The sequence below is a fragment of the Epinephelus fuscoguttatus genome, linkage group LG1 (genome assembly GCF_011397635.1).
Source record: "Epinephelus fuscoguttatus linkage group LG1, E.fuscoguttatus.final_Chr_v1".
NCBI lineage: Eukaryota > Metazoa > Chordata > Actinopteri > Perciformes > Serranidae > Epinephelus > Epinephelus fuscoguttatus.
This window is the reverse complement of record NC_064752.1, coordinates 8677551-8698528: the sequence shown is the minus strand read 5'-3', so window position 1 is coordinate 8698528 and position 20978 is coordinate 8677551. Positions and strand designations below refer to the sequence as shown.

Here is a 20978-nt window from a genome sequence, read left to right as displayed (position 1 = left end):
GACGGGGCTACAAAGTGGACCCGCCGCAGGCGCGTGAGAGAGAGTCTGTGCTGAATTCATATCTCTCGGAGCTTCTCGGACGGGAGGCGGAGAGCAGACCGCCGGGAGAAAGGTAACTCCACTTCACAGAGAGCGAGGGAGAAACTGCGGAGTTCCAGAGGGACAACACAGCGGAGGACGCCTGAGTTTTTTTTTTTGGCTACATGCTACTCTCACAATTGGGTTGTAATTTTTCATGGTTCGACCCTGCCTTTTGGGGGGAAAGAAAAATTCATTATTATTATTATTACTACTATATTTTACTAAATCATTTATTTTTGGCCTAATGACTTGATTATCATCGGGTAGTGTGGTCTCCACTACTGTTACATTTTAGTTGGACTCAGGATGGGGACAGTTCTTCTGTTAGAATTAATAACCATCTCTAATATCGGGCCCTCTCAAGATGAGAGGCTTAACCCACGACCCTCCAACTGGGTCACTCAGGGGGAGACAGCTCCCCTTTGGAAGCCCAGGTTCTCTTATCTCTTTTCTGTAAAATAGTTACCGTTATTACTGTTCTGTGTTCTTTCTGGGAGATTATTGTCACATGTGATGCTTATGTCAAGATTGGATAGCTTAAAGATCACAACTTTGAATGTAAATGGCCTAAGAAATCCGATTAAGAGAAGCAAAGTGTTGGCTAAGTTTAAAAAAGATAAAACACATGTTGTAATGCTTCAAGAAACGCATATGTCTAATGAAGAACATAATAAGTTGAAGAGGTTTGGGTATTCGAATTCCTTTTTCAGTGCATGCAAAAATAGCAGGAAAAGAGGAGTGGCTATCATGGTGTCTAACTCTCTGAATTTTGACTTAATTAAAGCAGAAGGAGATAAGGAAGGCAGATATGTTTTAGTCAAAGGAAAACTTGATAACATATTGGTCACATTTGCTTGTATCTATATTCCTCCAGAAAGTGATAAAAAATTTTTTACTCAGCTCTTTGATAAAATTGTCACTTTCAGTGAGGGTATATTAATCTGTGCTGGTGACTGGAATACAATCCTGAATTACTCATTAGACACGACAAGTAAAAAACAACACAAACTGCATATGTCAAAAAACCTTAACATCTTAATCAAAGAGACTGGTATGTTCGATGTCTGGAGGAATCTCCATGCTTCAGAGAAGGACTTTACCCATTTCTCAGCCACACACCAGATTCACTCAAGAATAGATTTCTTTCTGATGTATATCACAGATAGACATAGGGTGAAAGAATGCTCAATAGGAACCTCGGATGTTTCAGACCATAACGCAGTTTACTTAACTATACAATTAAATGACAGACATAAAAGCACACTGTGGAGAATGAATATTGGGATTCTGAATAACACAACAACTGTTAAGGATATAAAAGAGAAATTAAGGACTGTATTGAAAATAACACTAATAGTGAAGTGGAACCAACGATGGTATGGGATACGATTAAAGCAATTATGAGAGGGAATTTGATATCACGGACAGCTTACATGAATAAAGTGAAGAGGCTAAGATATGAAAAATTACAGGAAGAATTGAAAAAATTAGAGAAACAAAAACAAACGAATATAGATGTAACACTGACGAACCAGTTAAAAGAAATCAGGAAACAAATAGATGCAATCCTGACTGATGAACTTGAAAAGAAAATTAGATTCACAAAACAAACCTTTTACGAATCTGGCCCTAAAGCAACAAAGATCCTGGCACGACGCCTTAGAAAACAACAAATTAAAAGCTGCATATCTAAGATTAGAGACCCATTGAATAACGTTATAACTTCTAAACCTCTGGAAATTGAAAATTGCTTCAAAAAATATTACATGTCACTATACTCAGAACCAGATCCACTGGATGATGAGATGATTAAAAAATACTTACTATCACTGGATCTCCCCTCCATAGGTAAGGTACAAAATGAATCTTTATCCGCTCCAATTACAAAGAAAGAACTAGACAGAGCTATCAGCAATTTGAAAAATAATAAATGCCCAGGGAGTGATGGCTTCCCAAACGAGTGGTACAAGATCTTTGGGGAGGACCTTGCACCCACATTACTTAAATCTTTGAATTGGACTCTTAAATATGGTAAAATACCCCCATCATGGAAGGAAGCGGTGATTTCAGTGATACTAAAGGAAGGCAAAGACAAAGAGTTGTGTGAATCTTACCGACCGATTTCCATATTAAACGAGATTATAAACTATTCACATCCATCATTTCTAGAAGGCTGGAACATCTTCTTCCTTACTTAATAGATGAAGACCAAACTGGATTTATAAAGGGCAGACAAACGCAGGATAATATCAGACGCACACTACATATTATAGAACATATTAATAATAGACAACTCAGTACAGCCTTGATTAGCCTCGATGAGAAGGCATTTGATAGAGTTAGTTGGCCTTTTCTTTATAAAGTTCTGGAGAGATTTGGCTTTAATGACCAATTTATTAGTTGTATAAAAGCTCTCTACAGTAGCCCTATTGCCAGGCTGAGGATCAATGGCTCTCTGACAGACAATTTTAATCTTAACAGAGGTACAAGGCAGGGATGCTGCCTCAGCCCCTCCCTCTTTGCGTTATTTATAGAGCCGCTTGCTCAGAATATCAGACAAAATGATGAACTGGAAGGGATTAACATAGCAACAGAGGAGCATAAAATAGGCCTGTTTGCTGACGACATTATCACCTATCTAAGGAATCCAAACGTAACAATCCCCAGACTTCTAACCACCTTGGAAAATTATGGCAAGATGTCAGGATACAAACTGAACATCAAAAACACAGGTACTTTGCTTAAATTACCTACCGAACAGTAAAATTAGGAGTAAATATAAACTAAAGTGGGACACAAAATGGATTAAGTATCTCGGTGTAATAATTACACAGAATTTAAATAACCTGTTTGAATTTAATTACCGTACTTTGACCAACAAAATTCAGAAAGATATAACACGTTGGTCAACATTAATTTTAGATTTCAGTTCGAGGATAGAGGTGATAAAAATGAATGTACTGCCTAGGCTATTATACGTCTTCCTCTCACACCCATTAGGATCCCAGAATTCCAGTTCTCTGCGTGGAACAAATTAATATCTAGATTTATTTGGGCAGGCGCAAAACCAAGGGTAAAACTCACAACGCTCCAGCTAGATAAAGAGCGAGGAGGTCTTGCCCTGCCTGACTTTAGACAGTATTATTATGCGGCTCAACTGCGATACATTGTCTACTGGTGTTCCCAGAATATCAAGCCAAGTGGAAAAATATTGAACTCAATTTAGATAAAGTGCCACCCCCTGCTAGATTAGGGGGGAAAAAATGTATAGATCATAAGGAAGATAACACGATTTTGAGAAACACTTTGAAAACATGGTTTGAGATTGTTAAGAAAAACAAAATGGAAGGTGACAGTAGGTTGTTGATGTGGCCCTCTCATTCACCTGACTTTGGCCCCAGAGTATTAGATGACACGTTTATTAGGTGGACGGAGAGGGGCAGAACAGCAATATGTACACTTGTTGAAGGGAAAACTTTTAAGAACTTTGATAAACTCAAAGGGGAGTTTAATCTTGTAAACGGAGACCTGTACCGTTATTTACAGCTACGTAACTTTTATGATAAGGAAGTGAATAGGCACTTATCAGCGGAGACTAATGAGATGATTGTATTTTTGATGGGCGCATATAAAAGAACCCCCTCAAAGATTGTATCAAAACTGTATAGCAGCCTCCAAAACTGTAATGGAAGAAACTCATTATATATCAAATCAAAATGGGAACAAGAATTCAATGTCATATTGTCAGAGAATGATTGGTTTTCCATGTGCAACACACAACAATCTTCAACTAGTTCGAGAAGATGGCAAGAATTGGCTGGAAAAATCTTATACGCTTTTTCATCACTCCACACATTAAGACTAAACAAATACAACAACAACAGAAATGTTGGAGAGGGTGTGATCATGTAGTAGCCAATCATTCTCATATCTTCTGGACATGTGCAAAAATACAATTATTCTGGAATAATGTTATCCAAACAATGGAGGAAATTTTAAATCTAAGAGTGCCCAAAGACCCACGGACTGTATATCTAGGACTTATCCCTGTTGAAGTAATTGAAAAGAGAGACATTTACCTCTTTAAAATATTGACTATTGCTGCTAAAAAGGCCCTGACAAGAAACTGGATGAGAAGCGATCCCCCAGGGCCAAGACAATGGCTGGACATTGTTGAAGAAATATATGCCATGGAAAAATTGACTTTTTGTCTGAGAATTAAAGGAAGGGATTTTAATCAAAAGTGGCAAAAATGGACTACATTTAAGGCCAAATCCCAGCCACGCCCTTAAAGAAGAAGAAGAAGAAGAAAGGGGAAAAAAGAAAAGAATGACAATATACAACGTCTCCCCCAGGTTGTTATGATGTTATTATTGTTATTATCATTCTTTATTTTTATTTTTATTTTTTATTTTCCATTTCATTTTTTCTCTTTCCTTCCTGTGTCACTTGAAAAAAGCAAAATAAAAAGTTTAAAAAAAAAAAAAAAAACAAACTTATTAGAAAAACACTTTAAAATACAGCATCGTGATTAAAAACGACCTAAAGAGACAAAAACCATCTTTGGGAAAAATGTATTTGCTATTAGCAAGCATAGCAAGCAAAGTGGATCTGAGTTATTTAGATTAAGTGTAGACTTGCTGAGAATGAACAGTGTTAATGGTAGTTGATTCAGGAAGAGGGAAATGAATTGATTGTGGCACTTTTTAAATCACATACTTTTTAATCTTCAAGTATTTTCAAGTCAAAAGGCTCAAGTCTAAATGAAGTCACGAAGTCCAGGTTGAGTTTCAAACCTTTTTTTGATTTTTGTCAAGTCGAGAGTACAGTCATTAAATCTGTGACTTGAGTCCACACCTCTATCGTCAGCACAGAGTTTTGCACATTCAGTTTGTGATGCTTGTCACTTCCTGTGGTGTGCATGTGACAAAGAAGCCTAAAAATCCTTGAGTGTAATAAGAAAGTGAAAAGACTCAGATCCCTGCCGCGGGTTTTTAGTAATTGAACACTGTTAGGAATAAAAGAAACCCATAATGCTTCATATCCTTGTGAACACAATATCCTTTCTCCATGCTGTTAGACTGAATACAATGGCCTGATCTAAAATTAGCCCAGCTAAGTATTGAGGCCACCTCTGTGAGCAGCTCTCAGTGGTTTCTCTGTGCAGTGACTCTGACTTCGCTTCCTCTGACCTTACGTCTCCACAAGGTGAGCGGCTGATAATCTGCCCGAGGCTGGAGAGAACGTGATTCCAGCCGCCGTGACATGAGATTATTTAACATTTCACGGGCGGCTGCCTTTTTACATGGATGACTTCTCGCAGACAGCCGATGTTTCCTTCTCTGAGAGAGAGACGGAGCAGTGAGTTCAATATCTGTTCCTCCAATACAGAGAAAATCTCACTCGCACACTATCTGGGGCCCGAGATAAATGTTTGCCTGGGGTCTCAGGTCCTTCCTATCAATGTAAACCACTTTCCCACAAGCTAAACCTCAAATCCCAGCGTTGGCCAAACCCTATATGCAATACTATACATTTCATACAAAACTTTGACAATTTTCATGACATTTGGTGCAGATATTCAAAATCCTTTGAAGCTGAGTCCTAATGACTTCGATGATCCTTTGACTTTCCCTCCATGCAGCACCACCAGCAGGTCAACGTTTTAATTTGGTAATATGACTTGACAACTGTCTGATGGATTGTTGTGACATTCAGGGTTTCCTAGAGGATGAATCCTTAAAAACTTTGGTGTCCTGTGGCGTCTCCTCCAGCCTTTTTGGGGGGTTTTGTGGCATACTGTGCTCATGACCTGTGTCGCATGAAGCATGTGGTGTTTGTCACATGACATTACATTGCGTTAGTGACAAACAAACTTATTTAAGCCAAACTATAATGTAAAGCTTTTTGTCCCCTTAATTTTTGTTGTTGTCCGGACGTGTTTCCCCCTGTTACCACCAGGCACCATCTGTCCATTTTCATCCACTTATCCGGGGCGGGGTAGTGGGGGCAGCAGGCCAAGCAAAGCACCCCAGACATCCCTCTCCCCAACAACACTTTCCAGCTCCTACTGGGTGACCTCAAAGCATTTCCAAGCCAAATGAGATATATAATCCATCCAGCATGTTCTGGGTCTGCCCCAGGGCCCAGGAGGATCCTGATCAGATGCCCGAACCAAATAACTGACCCCTTTCGACACGAAGGAGCAGCGGCTCTACTCCGAGCTCCTTCTGGATGTCCAAGCTCCTTACCCTATCTCTAAGGCTGAGCCCAGACACCCCACGGAGGAAACTCATTTTGGCAGCTTGTATCCGCAGTCTCATTCTTTCGGTCACTACCCAGAGCTCATGACCATAGATGAGGGTTGGGACATGATGGACCAGTAAATCAAAAGCTTCGCCTTCTGGTTCAGCTCCCTCTTCGCCATGACGGTGCCGTTACACAATAATGGTGACCGGCTGCGTATCAGGCCGATGTGAAAGGATGGATTTCTTAGTCAGTGTTTGATGCTGGACGTCACTTCCCAAGCGCCAGTATTCAACAACCTCTGAATGAGGCCAGGTTGGGTGGGCAGCACTAGCTGTATAATGTGTATGCACTGTACCAGAGAGTCCTGCAGAAACGGACACCAAATTTTTACATAAAGTATCAACACTCAAAAGCTTCAATTCATTTACATGCATCAACTCAAGGAAACATACTGTGAAAAAAATCGTTCTGCTCATCTTAACAATTATGTCTGCTCTTGATGTGTAAAAGATTTGTTTCTATCTTCATATAACATGGTAAACACAGTCTCAGCAAATTACCCCTGTATCTCCATTTTAATCCCCATGTTCATTTCCATTGAAAGTTTCCATCTTGAATGTTTCCTGGACTTTTATCACCTCATGCGTGACCTATAAAAAGTCAACATCATAATGAACCCGAGAGGAACATCTACTCAACACCATACCATGTAGCTGCAGTGCATTCTGTTCTTTGGAGAAACTATCTGTTCCCTTCGATGATGGATTTCATTCTGTATGACAATCAAACAGTGTTGTATTCACAACAGACAAACTTGTTCATGCTGCTGCAGTCATGAACCTCATCAGTGTTCAGCTGCGGATTAAAACCGTGAGGATGAAGAAGAAGAATAGGAAGAAGAAGAGTGTTTTAAAGCAACAGATCTGATCAATACATTGTAAAAAAAAAAAAATTAAAAAAAAAGAGAGAATAATTTATTCAGGTGAAAAGATTTTTTTGGAATGAGAGGAGATGAAAAATGGATGTTTTTTTGATGATGGCTTGGTCATGTCTGCACTAGATATGTGTTGCCATGGTAACGGGCACGGTTTCTTGCTCTCTGTGAAGATTATAATCTTTTTTCACACACCAGCACGGAGCAGGTTTTTCAGTTCATCTTCCAAAATCTTAGACAATCTGAAGGAGATTCAATGGGCGCAATTAAATTAAATTAGATTAAATCAAAAAGTTTAATGTGGAATTCAAAGCATAATATGTTTAAGTTTATTCCAATGACAAATCTTGCCTCCTGTGTTAAAGATAAACAATTAAATTTCTTTTTTATTTGCAAAATATTATTTTAAAAGACATGAGAAGATGATGTCACACTTTGTTGTTATTTAACCTTTAACCTCCTTTAATGTATTTCATGAAATTATTTCCAGTTAGCACTAATCAAGGCTTCTACTTCAGGTGCATATTGTACTTTTTACTGCACGATTATTTGACACTTATAGTTATTTACTTTTTCGATTAAAAAAAAAAAAAAAGAAGAGAGATAATAATATGCTTATGCAATGCATATTGAAATCCTTGTTTTAATTATAGGCTAATCTATTTGCACTTTTCCACAACAGTTGCTTTGCCGAAATGGCAACCTCAAGGTTTATAAATGGCAGTCCTCAAATCAGTGGGTGATGTCATGGCAATACATTCTCAACCCCGACCTCGTCACAAACTGGCATTTGGTGATGGAGTCTTCCACGTCCAGATACGACATGAAAGGTACCCTGGGTGTGTTGGTTGCTGATGTTCTGGGACTGGGACGCTGTGTAAAGCTATATCTCTTACAGTCATTGTCTTCTTCAAAATACACTTCTGTTTTCACAGGAAATTTAACTTTTACATACAGGCTCTTTCAAAATAAATGCACTATGTCGGTACAACACCGCATATTGACATATTTTTTTCCTTCAACAACTGACGTGGTAAGGTTTAGGAAGAAAGAACATGATTTGGCTTTATAATCACCTTAACTTTCGTCCTTGTCCCGCCACGTTTCCTCCTGATGCCGCCAAGCACCATTAAACCATAACAGCAACTGGCTGCAGATCATGCCAACGTTAAAGGCTGCCTTTATTCGTGGTTTCTGATGCCACAAGTCACTGCCCAAGTGCCGGATTTCGACGACTTTCAGAGTGAGAATGTGTTGGTTTGTTTGTTAAAATGTGTAGCCACACCAGGCCAGTACAAGGGACTAGGTGTTTAATTTAAGTTTTATGGTAGTTCCATTATATTTGAGAGGAGACAGACGGCTCTCTGGCTTATATCTCCAGCACTCCAACTCGCACCAAAACAATCTAGGTTGACAAATAGACTCCGGTCTCACTCCTAAGTCGTCGAAATCTAGCGCTTGGGCAGTGACTTGAGGCATCAGAAGTCAACGATAAAAGGTGTCCTTTAACGTCAGCATGATACGTGTCCGGTTGCCGATATAGTTTCAGCGCCCGGCAGCGTCAGAGGGAAACGTGGCAACCAACACTGACCTTCACCCAAGAGAGCAGTGTTTGCAACCCGTAAGATTCTAATTCCAAATCCTGTTCTTTTTTCCTAAACCTAACCATGTGTGTTTGTTGTTGGGGAAAAAACGTGTTGTTCCGACTTAGTGCGTTTATTTTGAAAGAGGCTGTATGTAAACATTACATTTCCTGTGAAAACGGAAGTTTACTTTGAAAGAAGACAATGCATGTAACAGGCAGAACTTGACACAGTGTCCCAGAACGTCAAAAACCAACACACCCAGGGTGCCTTACACCTTGTATGTGGACGTGGAAAGTCAATGACCAGACGTCAAATGTGACAACGTTGGAGTGAGAATGTGTTGGTTTGTTTGTCAAGAGGTGTAGCCACACCAGGCTAGTACAAGGGACCAGGCTTTTAATTGAATATTTACAGTAGTTCCATTATATTTGAGAGAAGGCAGACATCTATATGGCTGATATCTCCAACACTCCAAAACAACCTAGACTGATAAAGACCACTACAGGTAAGATGGAAAATATGATGTATTTTTGATTTTGGGGTGAACTGTCCCTTTAAATGTTATCTTCGTGTTGATTGATGTCACACTTGCCTTGCACTATTTATTTATTTATTTATATATTAATGTTTCTCCACCACACCTCTCTGAGTGACTCTCCTGTGACTCCACCAGCTCTTCAGACACCAGCAGAGAGAACCACAGGCTGGTTTTGCGCATGGTCAGTCTCACCCCGGTCCTCTCTCTCTGTCTCCCTCCCTCCCTCCCTCCCTCTGCACCCTCCTCACACATGATCCAGCAGCATCCATCTCTCCGGATGCGATGCCCCACAGCCGTCTGGATTCCCGCCTGGTCGCGGCTTCAGCACCAGGTAAGACCCCGCGCTGTCATCCCGGTCGCTTTACGCAAACACCTCTCATCGACCCTCCTGCAGATGGTCGACGCTATCCGCGGTGTTAATTCGGATTCAGCTCGGAGGAGCTGGGAGCTGGGGTGGATGCTGCCTAGCCTGGATACTGAATCCATCCCCGGTGTTTCCCTCCGGGGAGAAATCGGCACTTATGTTGCTCGGTTGCATAATTTCACCCAGAATAAGATCCTTCTTTGACTCGGACTCTCCCTCCTCTCTCAGTCCGGGTTATCTGCCGTTAGATCGGGATAATGAATAACGTGTTAGTCGGTGTGGTGCTTATCAGTCCCGGCTGATATTATCTCTCCTACACACACACACACACACACACACACACACACACACACAGGCGGACCGTAGTGGTCCAGGTTTTTGGCTGTTTGGCGCATCACAAGGTCACGGTGGTGGTGACGGCCGGACACCTTGCCCACGGGCGCTCAGGCTCTTCTCTGCGGGCCACGGGGCTTGATGTGCTGATAAATGGGAACTGTGTCAGTGGGCTACTTTAGCCTGGAGCTCCCCGGAGATCAACCGGCTGTAGACACACACAAATAAGGTTTTCCGGGAGGATACATTTTAAACAAACAAACACAAATGTCACGTTTTATGGGTGAAATTACACCTCAGGTTTGATTTAATGAAATGGGAAATTATAAATGTGTAAGGTGGATATATTCGGCTATAGCTTTGTAATGTGCACTTCAGCTGTCATCCTGCTTTTAATATTCACATTGCTTCTGATCATAATAGCCGGGTGTGAAACCTTTGTTTGAACACAGATAGGCGCCTGAAATGCGCATGAACAGGGTTCACACCCAGAGCTCAGAGGTGTTAACATGCACAGACTGCGAGTTCATTGTTTTAAAAAAAAAAATGAATAAATCACTTACCGTGTTGAAGATATATGTGTTTAGTGGTTTTATGCAGTGTGTGTGTGCTCGTGTGTGTGTGTGTTACAGATCTGTTTAGGACTTAGGATCTGATTTTAACTCTCCATAGGACTCATCAGGAAGTGACAGCAATAGTGGCGATGAGAAGAAATGGAAATAAATAACTATCAAGGTGACATGCAGGTGATTCAGGTGATGTGTGTGTATGTGTGTGCGTGTTTCTCTGGAGGAACCAGGCCTGCAGGATAAACCTCTCTGTTGCAGCAGGACTGCTTGATTCGTAATAATTTAATGGTTTTATTGACATGATCTCATGAACCAGTCAGTTAAGATGTAACCTATTGAGAAAAAAATATATACATTGGAAACAAAAAGTCATCAGTCAAAAGTAAAGGTAGTCATTGTGCATAGTGGTCCGATTCCGAGGGGATTTTTTATCCATATGTACCCTAAAACTTCAGTTAAAAGCTGCATCCTAATTAAACGCCTAGTCCCTTTTGCTAGCCTGGTGTGGCCAAATATTCTGACAAATAAATGCCTGTCTCAATTAGACGCCTGGTCTGGTTGCCAAGCAGTTCTATTTTTAAATAGATGTTCTTCGGATGTATAAAACCATGTTGTTGGCTGACTCCAGTTATGTGTCCATTCCTCGATTACCCTGTAAGTTATTCGTATTCCTTTAGTCTGTAAGGGTCTGTAGTGTATTATCATTTACTCTGAAGCTTTGGAACAGATGACCAGTAAGGGGCCCAGGGTCAAAAGCATGTATGGTCAGGGTCAAGAAGATATTTATGGCCCAGGGTCAAGGTTTGGTGAAGTCCAACTAGGGTGACTTTCTGTTGTCTGTTTGACTTTGTCTCACATTTCACAGAAACAGCGAGTTTATATAATGGGGGTAATTTGGAGCTGTTTTACAGAGCAGTTCACATTGGCCGAGAACCTCTCCAAGCATTCTAGATGCTTGATAGATGCTGTACTTCTTGTAATAAACCTTTTCTTTATGCAAGCAAGACAGTGTCATCGGAGTCTGCTTCATCACCTTCACATCATCACTATTTAAGAAACAACAGGTCCTTAGATGAAAAGAATCAAAATGGATTTTCATAGAAATTAATCCAAGTTGTGAGGATTGTTTTAACAGGATCAAGTGGTGCTGTGTCAGTGTGCTTGGTGCTGTAATCCTTGAGTGCCGTAATTCTCTGTCTGTGATGTGCTGTCTGTCGGAGCTGGATCAAATGAACAAGTTATTATTGATATATTATCTGAGGCTTTAAACAAGTGATATTCATACTGGTTTTAAATAAACAATTTGATTTTATTTCTCATTTTTGCTGAACAACAGTTTTGTGTGAAAGGAATTAAAGGCTGGTCCCAAATAGAGGCCTGTTGATTTCAGTGATTTAAACAAATACAAGCCCGGGCTGTTATTGAAGTTTTATGGTAATTACTGACTGATTGATGGTGTCAAGAGGAAATTATAACAATAATAATAATAATGATAACAATAATAATAATGATAATAATAATAATAATAATAACTTTATTTGTATAGCACTTTTCAATTTAAATAAAGTGCTTTACAGCATAAAATATCAGCACACACTATATCAACACAAAATATATACAAATTAAACATTACATCAACTTAAACATTACTTCATAAAAGCCTTCCTGTAAAAGTGTGTCTTGAGGAGCGATGTAAAACGAGGAACGGACTCTGAAAACCTGATTTCCTCAGGCAAATCGTTCCAGAGTCTAGGGGCCCTGATTGCAAAGGCCCTGTCGCCTTTTGTTTTCAGCCTAGAGCTTGGAACAGCTAGCAGGGCCTTATCAGCAGATCTCAGACTGCGAGCTGGTTTGTGTGAAGATTAAAAGGTCTGAAATATAGGCAGGGGCCAGCCCAAGTCTGGCCTTAAAAACAAATAAAAGAATTTTAAAATCAATCCTAAAATTAACAGGCAGCCAGTGCAGGGATGCTAAAACAGGGGTGATGTGGTCACATTTTTTAGACCTAGTTAAAAGCCGAGCTGCAGCATTTTGTACTAACTGTAGATGGTGAAGTGATTTCTGGCTGAGACAGGTATAAGCTATTACAGTAGTCGAGGCGTGAAAAAATAAAAGCATGGATGAGTTTCTCCAAATCTGTGGCTGAGATAAAAGACCTGACTTTGGCTATGTTTCTCAAATCATAAAAACATGTCTGTCTACCACTTTTTTTTTACATAAAAGTTCAAAGTTCAAGTCCTGGTCAAAAATGACGCCGAGGTTTCTGGCTCAGGGTTTTACAGGAGGTTTTAAATCACCAAGGCTTTCCAAAATTAGTTTTCTTGTTGTGGATGGACCTATAACAATGACATCGGATTTTGACTGATTGAGTTGGAAAAAATTGTTTGACATCCAGTATTTTATTTCTGTGATACAGTTGTGGAGGGCTGCTATATTAGACTGATCGCCGGGCTTGATTGGGATGTACAACTGTGTGTCGTCTGCATAACAATGAAAATGGACATTGTATTTACGGATGATGTCACCTAGAAGGAGCATGTAAATGGAAAAGATAATAGGGCCCAGGATCGACCCCTGGGGGACACCACAGGAGAGATTAGTGGGGGAAGAAACAGAGCCAGCTATAGATACTGAAGAGTATCTGTTAAAAAGGTAAGACCTGAACCAATTCAGGGCCACGTCAGTGATTCCTGCCCACTTCTCTAACCTGTCAATTAAAATGTCATGGTCTACCGTGTCAAATGCTGCGCTAAGGTCCAAAAGAACTAAAATGGAACAGTCGCCGGCATCCTGAGTCAACAGGAGATCATTGCAAACTTTAAGGAGAGCTGATTCTGTGCTATGAAGTGATCGAAAGCCGGACTGGAATTTTTCGAATAAGTTATTGACTGATAGATGATTTATTAATTGTTTGAATACAGTTTTTTCCAGGATCTTTGATAAAAAAGGAAGCTTTGAGACTGGTCTGTAGTTGTTCAGAATGGATGGGTCTAGATTGTTTTTTTTGAGCAGAGGTTCAATTAGAGCAGATTTAAAATAAGCAGGAACCACACCTGAGGTCAGAGAGTGATTGATAATAGATAAAATGAAGGGACCAACAGTGGGCATAATCTCCTTCAGTAGTCTGGTAGGGACCACATCCAGAGGGCAAGAGGAGGATTTCATGCGCATCATCATTGTATTGAGATCAGTTAGTGACACTGAACTAAATGAGCAGAGGACTGATATAGAGTAAGATTGGTGAGTTGGCGGTTCCGGGACAAGTGAATAATGGGGTCGACTGCTGATGGTGTGAGATCTAATGTTTTCAAGTTTTTTCAGTGAAAAATTATGAACTTATTAATATATTGTTGGGTTCAGCACATGCTTTATGACCTGATCATGTGTTTTGATTTCTGCATCTTGGTCTGAAAAGTAAATATAGCCGTGAAGTAAATGTAGTGGAGTAAAAAGTACAACATTTCACTGTAAACACATTTATAATCCAGAAATAAAAAGGTAACACTACCACCAGTACTACTAATTATAACTTTATTTGTATAGCCCTTATGTAGAACACTATATAAGGGACTGGGCTCTTATCTTATAAGAGGAGGGTGGTGGCTGGGGTGTTACTTTTTTTGTTTTTGTTTGTTTTGTTTTTCGACCCTCCCAAAAGTGACAAATATTTTTCCTCGAGCCTCCCTGAGTGACTTTGGGAAAATGGGAAAAGTTAAGAGATTTTGAAAACTTACCCTTTGAAAGTTAAACATTAAAAGTTAAAGATGAAATCCAGGAATTGAAAAAAGATGTGTTTTTTCTACGATTGTTGTGTTGTGCTGGTAAGTTTGTACAAAAGGTTTATTTTTGGCCAAATTTTAAATGAAATGGGAAGCATTTGGCGCAATTTATGTGTCCAACAGCCATCGGAAATTTGAAAATCCAATAATGATTTCTGTTTTAACAGTTTCTTGCTATCGTAAATGGTGATAATGGTGAGAACACGCCTTTCAAACCTGTGCTGGTAAAATAAATACAACCATTTAAATTTGCATGCCCCTCCTCTAAGCCAAAATATAAAACATAAGGCCCTACCTAGTGCTTAAAAATATTTGACTTGTCACACCCTTTTTGCACCACCCCCTGCCCCCCTCATAAGTAACAACAGTCCCTAACCTAAATTAGGCTACTATAACCCAGGGAAATATTATAGGAGTAGCCTGCTTGCACTGTTTATAAACTGAAAGTCTGCAGGTTACTAATATGTCAATGTAGTCTCCAGTATTAATGTTTAAAGAGTGATGCCTTAAATATAGTACAGTATATTGGTCACCACATGCCCTTAAAGGAATATTATTTCAGGCTATTATGCATATGCATGAATATTATGCATTATTTCTGCTCGCTTCAATCATTACTTTGTCTTTGTTCAGTGATGATAACGCCGAGCGGAGGGATGGTGAAGACATGAGCGCATCCAGCAGACACCGATGGAGTCCTCTTTTAACGCCGTAGAGCTCCGGGAGCTGCGGGGCGGAGGAGGCCAGCGAGGTTTGTCTCCGACGCCGGCCTCAGTGCCCTGGACAGCGGCTACAGCGTGCTGCGCCGCCCGGGGCTTCGAGAACGCCTCGTACCAGCAGGACGAGGAGCACGAGCACCACCAGCAGGGGGCGACTGTGTCCGCGGCATGTCCGCCATCAACGTCAGGCAACAGCAAGGTGAGTCATGTCCATAGACTGTATAAAGGTCATGTCCCGCAGTTTGACAGCACATGGTTGGATTTATTGGTATTTTTGTGATCTCACATAATAATAATAATAATAATAATAATAATAATAATGTCTGTAGTCTGCCTCGAATGATAAAATGGCCGCCGATAAACCGTTTGAACCCACCGACGTTTAAATCTGACGTAACTCAACTTATGTTTCAATGAAGGAGCTAGCTAAGTAGCTAACGTTAGCAGCTAGCGACAAGTACACACTTTAGCTAGATATCTGTACAACACATGTACGGTTTAAAAACATGTTGGTTTTAAAATCTAGTTGGGATACCAACCACTGTAATTTTAATAACATGACACAAAAAAATACAGAAAATAGTTGTTTTTGACAACTAATGTTAACTAGCTAAGCGGCTAACAGGACACATCAAAATGAGCTTGGTCACCGTAGTAACAGCCATTTTAACATTTGAAACTGCTAAGCTGCATGAGGGCGAGAAAGCAGAGTTTGGGATTAATAATTTAATTATTTTGGCAACATATGTTATTCACAGTTGTCGTATTTGAAAGACTAACCAAATATTTCCTGCATTTCTAAATGAGATAATTCTACACAAACAAATAGAAAGATAGATAAACTTTATTATCTGTCCCAGCAGTGACAGATATTCTGCTTTGACAAGACTCAACAATACAGGATTCACATTTAAAACACATGTAAAACAAATATAAAAAATGGACTGTTAAAATAACAACCAATAAAAGCAGATCAAAATGTGTAAAATGCTGAAAAACTGAAAAAATAAAATTGTATAAAAGTAAAATTGCTCAGTTATATTTTTACTGTAATCTGTATTCAAATGTTATTTGATGCCTGTTATTGACTGTATATAAAATTACTTTTAAAAAAACTAGCCTATTTGAAACTACAGGTAATGCAACATGTAACAGGTATGTAATAACAGCAGTAACATACTTTAGAAGGCTGTTTTATTTTCTGATTTAACAGTGGTGACAGTGTTCTGCTACTTTACCTAAAGGGTCACTTCACTCCATAATCAAAAATAAACATTTTAACTCCTACCTGTGGAGCTATTTGGCAGTCTAGATTGTTTTGGTGTGAGTGTCCGAGTGTTGGAGATGTCGCCTGTAGAGATGTCTGACTTTTCGTGAAGATACTAGATGGCATTTGGCTCGTGGTGCTCAAAGCATCAAAAATAGATCTGAAAAACTCAACAGCAATGTCTCTTTGCAGAAATCACGACCTGGTTATTCAAGATAGTCCACAGATCTTGTTGTGAGCAGTTTCATGTAGGAACTATTTCCTGTCGAGTTTTAAAAAAAATGTAATGTCTCTTAGGGGCCATTTGCTTTACAGACAATAGTCACAACACCAGTACATACAATATACACAGCACGGCATAAAATCCATATCTCCTTCACTGACACCAAAAATCATGGAAAAAGAAGACGCCTAACCACTCCTGCCAACTCTGTCACCACGTAGAGGGAAGTGTGCGTCTACTGCTAGGCGGAGGACGCCATCAAGATTTACATCTCGCACTGTCACGAGCATGGATGTGTGAAGAGACCTGGATACAGCAGGACCCTGTTCATACCAGTGATAGTTGCACAGCGGCGGATGAAGCCAAAAACATTCAACTGCGGCGTATAGAATTACCCACATGATCGGCACTGCTCCCACACTGTGTGGCCCGTAGCGCAGGCGCACTAGAGACTTCCACTGGCTGAGCTGGCTACTTCTGGTTTGGCCCTCTGCTAACTTGACTGAGGATACAATTATTCAATCATGTGCGTCTTCTTAGACTTTTCAGTTGTTGTCAGACTGGATGGATTAAATCCTGATAGTGAAGCAAGTCAATTTGCGGTGGATGTAACACTCAGAAAAATGTATCTACTGATTTACAGACATCTCTTTTTCCATGTAAGTCAATGGGAGAAAACCCAAAGGCATCATGTGATGGACTCAAAAGTTGTAATTTGATTGTTTGGCCACTACAAAAATTGGCTTTAAAGCCCAGTGCACTTCCTTGGGGCCTGGTCCCAAGCCTCTCATCCATAAGTAGATACACATTTCTTTGTACATGGTGATAGGTTGGTGTTGTGTATGGTGATATTCCTTACTGCAGTGGCTCAGGTTTGAGTCCCACCAAGGGCCCTGTGCTGCATGTCATCCCATCTCTGTCTCCCGCCTTACATAAAAACAAAGAGCTGAGTACTTCTTCCACCACTGGGAAAGCAACAATGAAAATGCCTTTGATGCCCCATAAACCTACTTTCCTGTATCAGATCTCTTAATGACATCGCTGTCACTGACATTATTATTTGTTTGCACCATAATATCATCTCATATATTGGTTTGCACCATAATATCGCACGTTTTAATGCATTAGGTTCACAGTAATTCACACATGGTCACCACATGAATGTCAATTTTTCACAAAGAAATTGCTGTAGAGCATTTATATGTTTTTGTGAACATGTAATGTAGACTTTTTTCATACGAAGAAAACATGACTGAATATTTGAAACAGTGCTTTCACCCTGACTCTGCACCGCTAGCCATCCAGAATCCTAAACACGACCTTATACTGAATCCCAAGTTAAACAAAGCATGATGGACAGGATAAACCAGGACAGCAGCAGATTGTGGAGCTAACGTTTCGCTGAAAAGCCTCAAGTCCTAAAGCCCTCAAGCCCCATATCGATCAGAGTCTTTACTCCACCAAAGTGGTGAATTACAACCAAACAGGACCACATAAAAGGTTACGCAGGGAAGTCATTACACGTCAGGAATTCACTGTTTTAGTGGAAACGCACTGAAGAGTCTGGTTACACAATGAGAGATTAACTCATTGTGTAACCAGAGATTAACATTTACAGAAAACATGATATGCTTGTAAAGACATTAAAAATCTTTTGACCTCGGCTGAATATTTAATTTCTGGTATGATTTATTTTGTGTGAGATAGTTTTGTTGCACTTTTAAATTTAAGTTAAATTTAAGTTTAAAGTCTTTTGTTTTTAAATTTCCACGCTTTATAATTGTGGCAGCCACTGTGGACCAGATTGTTGGCCTGATGCTGCTTCACTGAGATTACTTAGTAATATTATAAATGTGACTAAAATGTCTCCATGTTTTTGTGCTTGTGCTTTTCTCTGTGTTCCTCTTTGTTAATTATGAATTTATTCTTGCTCATTATGCTGCTCTCATTTATCCTTTTTTCACTTTCCTCTTTACCTTGCGTTCTTTCTTTCTTCCTTTCAGGGGGAGCAGCAGCATCAGGAACTCTCTCCGCGATCGTATGATGAGGAGGAAGGAGGTGGAGGGCAGGAGGAAGGCCAGGACTTCGCCGAGTTCAACCCTGCTGATGACCACTCCGCGGACTACGGTTTTATCTTTGCCCTGGTGTTCCTGGTGAGCGGGATCGTCCTAGTGGTCATCGCCTACACCATCCCCAGAGAGGCCAAGGTCGACCCAGACTCTGTGTCAGCCCGACAGATGGAGAAGCTGGAGATGTACTACGCCCAGCTGGGCTCCCACCTGGACAAGTGCATCATTGCGGGCCTTGGCCTGCTGACTCTTGGGGGGATGTTCCTGTCTGTGCTGCTCATGGTGTCCATCTGCCGGGGCGAGATGTACCGTCGCAGGGCGGCATTTGTTCGACCCAAGAGGACTTATGGCTCTATCAACCTGAGGATGAAGCAGCTGGCAACTGGAGAGGCAGTAGGAGGAGGGGAGGGTGAGGATGGAGGTGAGGAGTTTTTGGTGGAACACGCAAAGACGAGGAATAACACACAGCCAGGTCCAAGCAGGGACTTCAAATCAGAACCAGGACCAAGCAGGAATCCTCCGCCTCCTGCTGCTTCGTCCTCTTCTGCTCCTTCAGCTGCTGCACATGGAGACAACTAGCTGTTCTTTACTTTCACTCTGCAACCTGCCTTCCTCTGAGTGAGTTGCAAAATGGGGATGCAAACACGATGCAGGTCCCCCCCATTTGTGCCAACAGGAGAAGCACATGTTGAGCACAAGGCTCTCTGCGGGAGGGCTTTCTCCCAGCGTTTTGGGATGAACCAGTTTATGAGATACTAATTCTAACCAATCATAAAGGATGTATTACTTAACAAAAGAGGGCTCGATCCTGTAGAAGAAGAGAGGTAAGCTTACAGTATCTTAGTGTGGAAAAGAGCACATTGGGAGGTGAATGGTTGTTTATCAAAGATTACAGTTCCAATATAAATCATATATTAATCAGTAAACAATGCTTTTACAATATAAAGCACATTGTGTTCGACAGCCCTGGAGGTCGTCGCCACTGCAGAATTAAACACTTAATTTATGAAGTCATGCACTGATTGATGTTCAGCATTTAAACGTAGCCATATTTCAAACCCCAACTGCAAGGAATAATATCTGACTTGTCATGCTGCTGAGAATATCACTGTAAATCGATTAGACATCACAGTCATTTGATGGAGAGTGTCATTACTGGACTGTTAAAGTAAAGTACTGTGGAAAGTGTGATGCTAGCTCTCACACAAACTGAGGCAACATTCTTTTAAAGTAATATTTCACTCTAGTAAGACATTTACACTCACCACCTGCATCAGCAATACGTGGATGATAACAGTAAAGAAGATAAAGTATGAAATAATCTTGAAACGGTGTCACCACTTCACTCACCAATCTGCAGGAAACTAAATAAGAGATAAAAGGGATGTTCAATTTGAAACTGCGTTAGGCAATATGTTTGATGGATTAAAATGACTCAGTGCGTGATGTAAACAAACTGCTGAGTGTCAGCTTGAAACTCAGCAGTGTTACGCAGCTTTTAGCTCATTATTTTGTTTCTCTGTCTGCTCACAGACTTTACAGCTGATCTTTACATCTGTAAAAGGTTCTCATTTGGTGCTACAGGAAGTGTTTTCATTTTAATACTCTGACATTGTTCTCATAGTATCATTACTTCTTCCCCTGTAATGGTACAACTCTACTCTCTTAATGTTATGACTTCAATCTTTAAAAATACTTTTTCTTAAAACATTACATCTGTTTCTTGTAAAATTATTATTTAAATGAATTAAATATTAATCTTGATATCTCAGCAGTGGCCCCAAAAGTACTCTCAGACAGCGAGCAGTTGCTGCTGCACTCCGAGTTCATGATGGCTCAACTTTTTCAACTTGTCCCCTTGGCTCACGTCAGCAGGAGACATTTTTGTATGCTGCAATGGTAACAATATTTTTGAAAGGTCCAGTGTGCACGATTTATATATTCATAACTTTTTTTTTTCATTACTTTATAATCTCCTGAAAATAAGAATCATTTTGTTTATGTTACCTTAGAATGAGTAGTTTGTATCTACAATGGAGTGGGTCCTCTTCCATGGAGTCTGCCATGTTATTTCTAAAGCAGTCCAGAACGAAATAAAACAAAAACAAAAACTGGCTCTAGATAGGCACATCTGTGTTTTTACTTTTTTGCATCAGCCAAGGTAGTTGTCTTAGACTCTTGGCACATGGCAAAGTTTCAGTTTCGCCACCTCACTGCTAGATGCCACTAAATCCTACACACTGGACCTTTAAATGAAAAGCAGCGAC

The 20978-nt window shown here is 40.3% G+C and overlaps 1 protein-coding gene across 1 annotated transcript; it reads left to right on the top strand.

The window, feature by feature from the left end:
* Positions 1-9568: 9568 nt before the first annotated feature.
* Positions 9569-20313, top strand: tmem74b (transmembrane protein 74B). Its single transcript, XM_049599554.1, has 3 exons — positions 9569-9719; positions 15067-15351; positions 18646-20313. The coding sequence occupies exons 2-3, from the start codon at positions 15124-15126 to the stop codon at positions 19288-19290; spliced, it is 873 nt and encodes a 290-aa protein (XP_049455511.1). The 5' UTR covers positions 9569-9719; positions 15067-15123; the 3' UTR covers positions 19291-20313.
* Positions 20314-20978: the final 665 nt, after the last annotated feature.

What these genes read in the sequence shown, in the direction of transcription:
- tmem74b (XM_049599554.1), top strand. Translation starts at nt 15,124, where the DNA reads ATGGAGTCCTCTTTTAACGCCGTAGAGCTCCGGGAGCTGCGGGGCGGA. An exon ending in CAACGTCAGGCAACAGCAAG is followed by an intron (nt 15,352 to 18,645) that starts GTGAGTCATGTC and finishes TCTTCCTTTCAG; the next exon opens with GGGGAGCAGCAGCATCAGGA.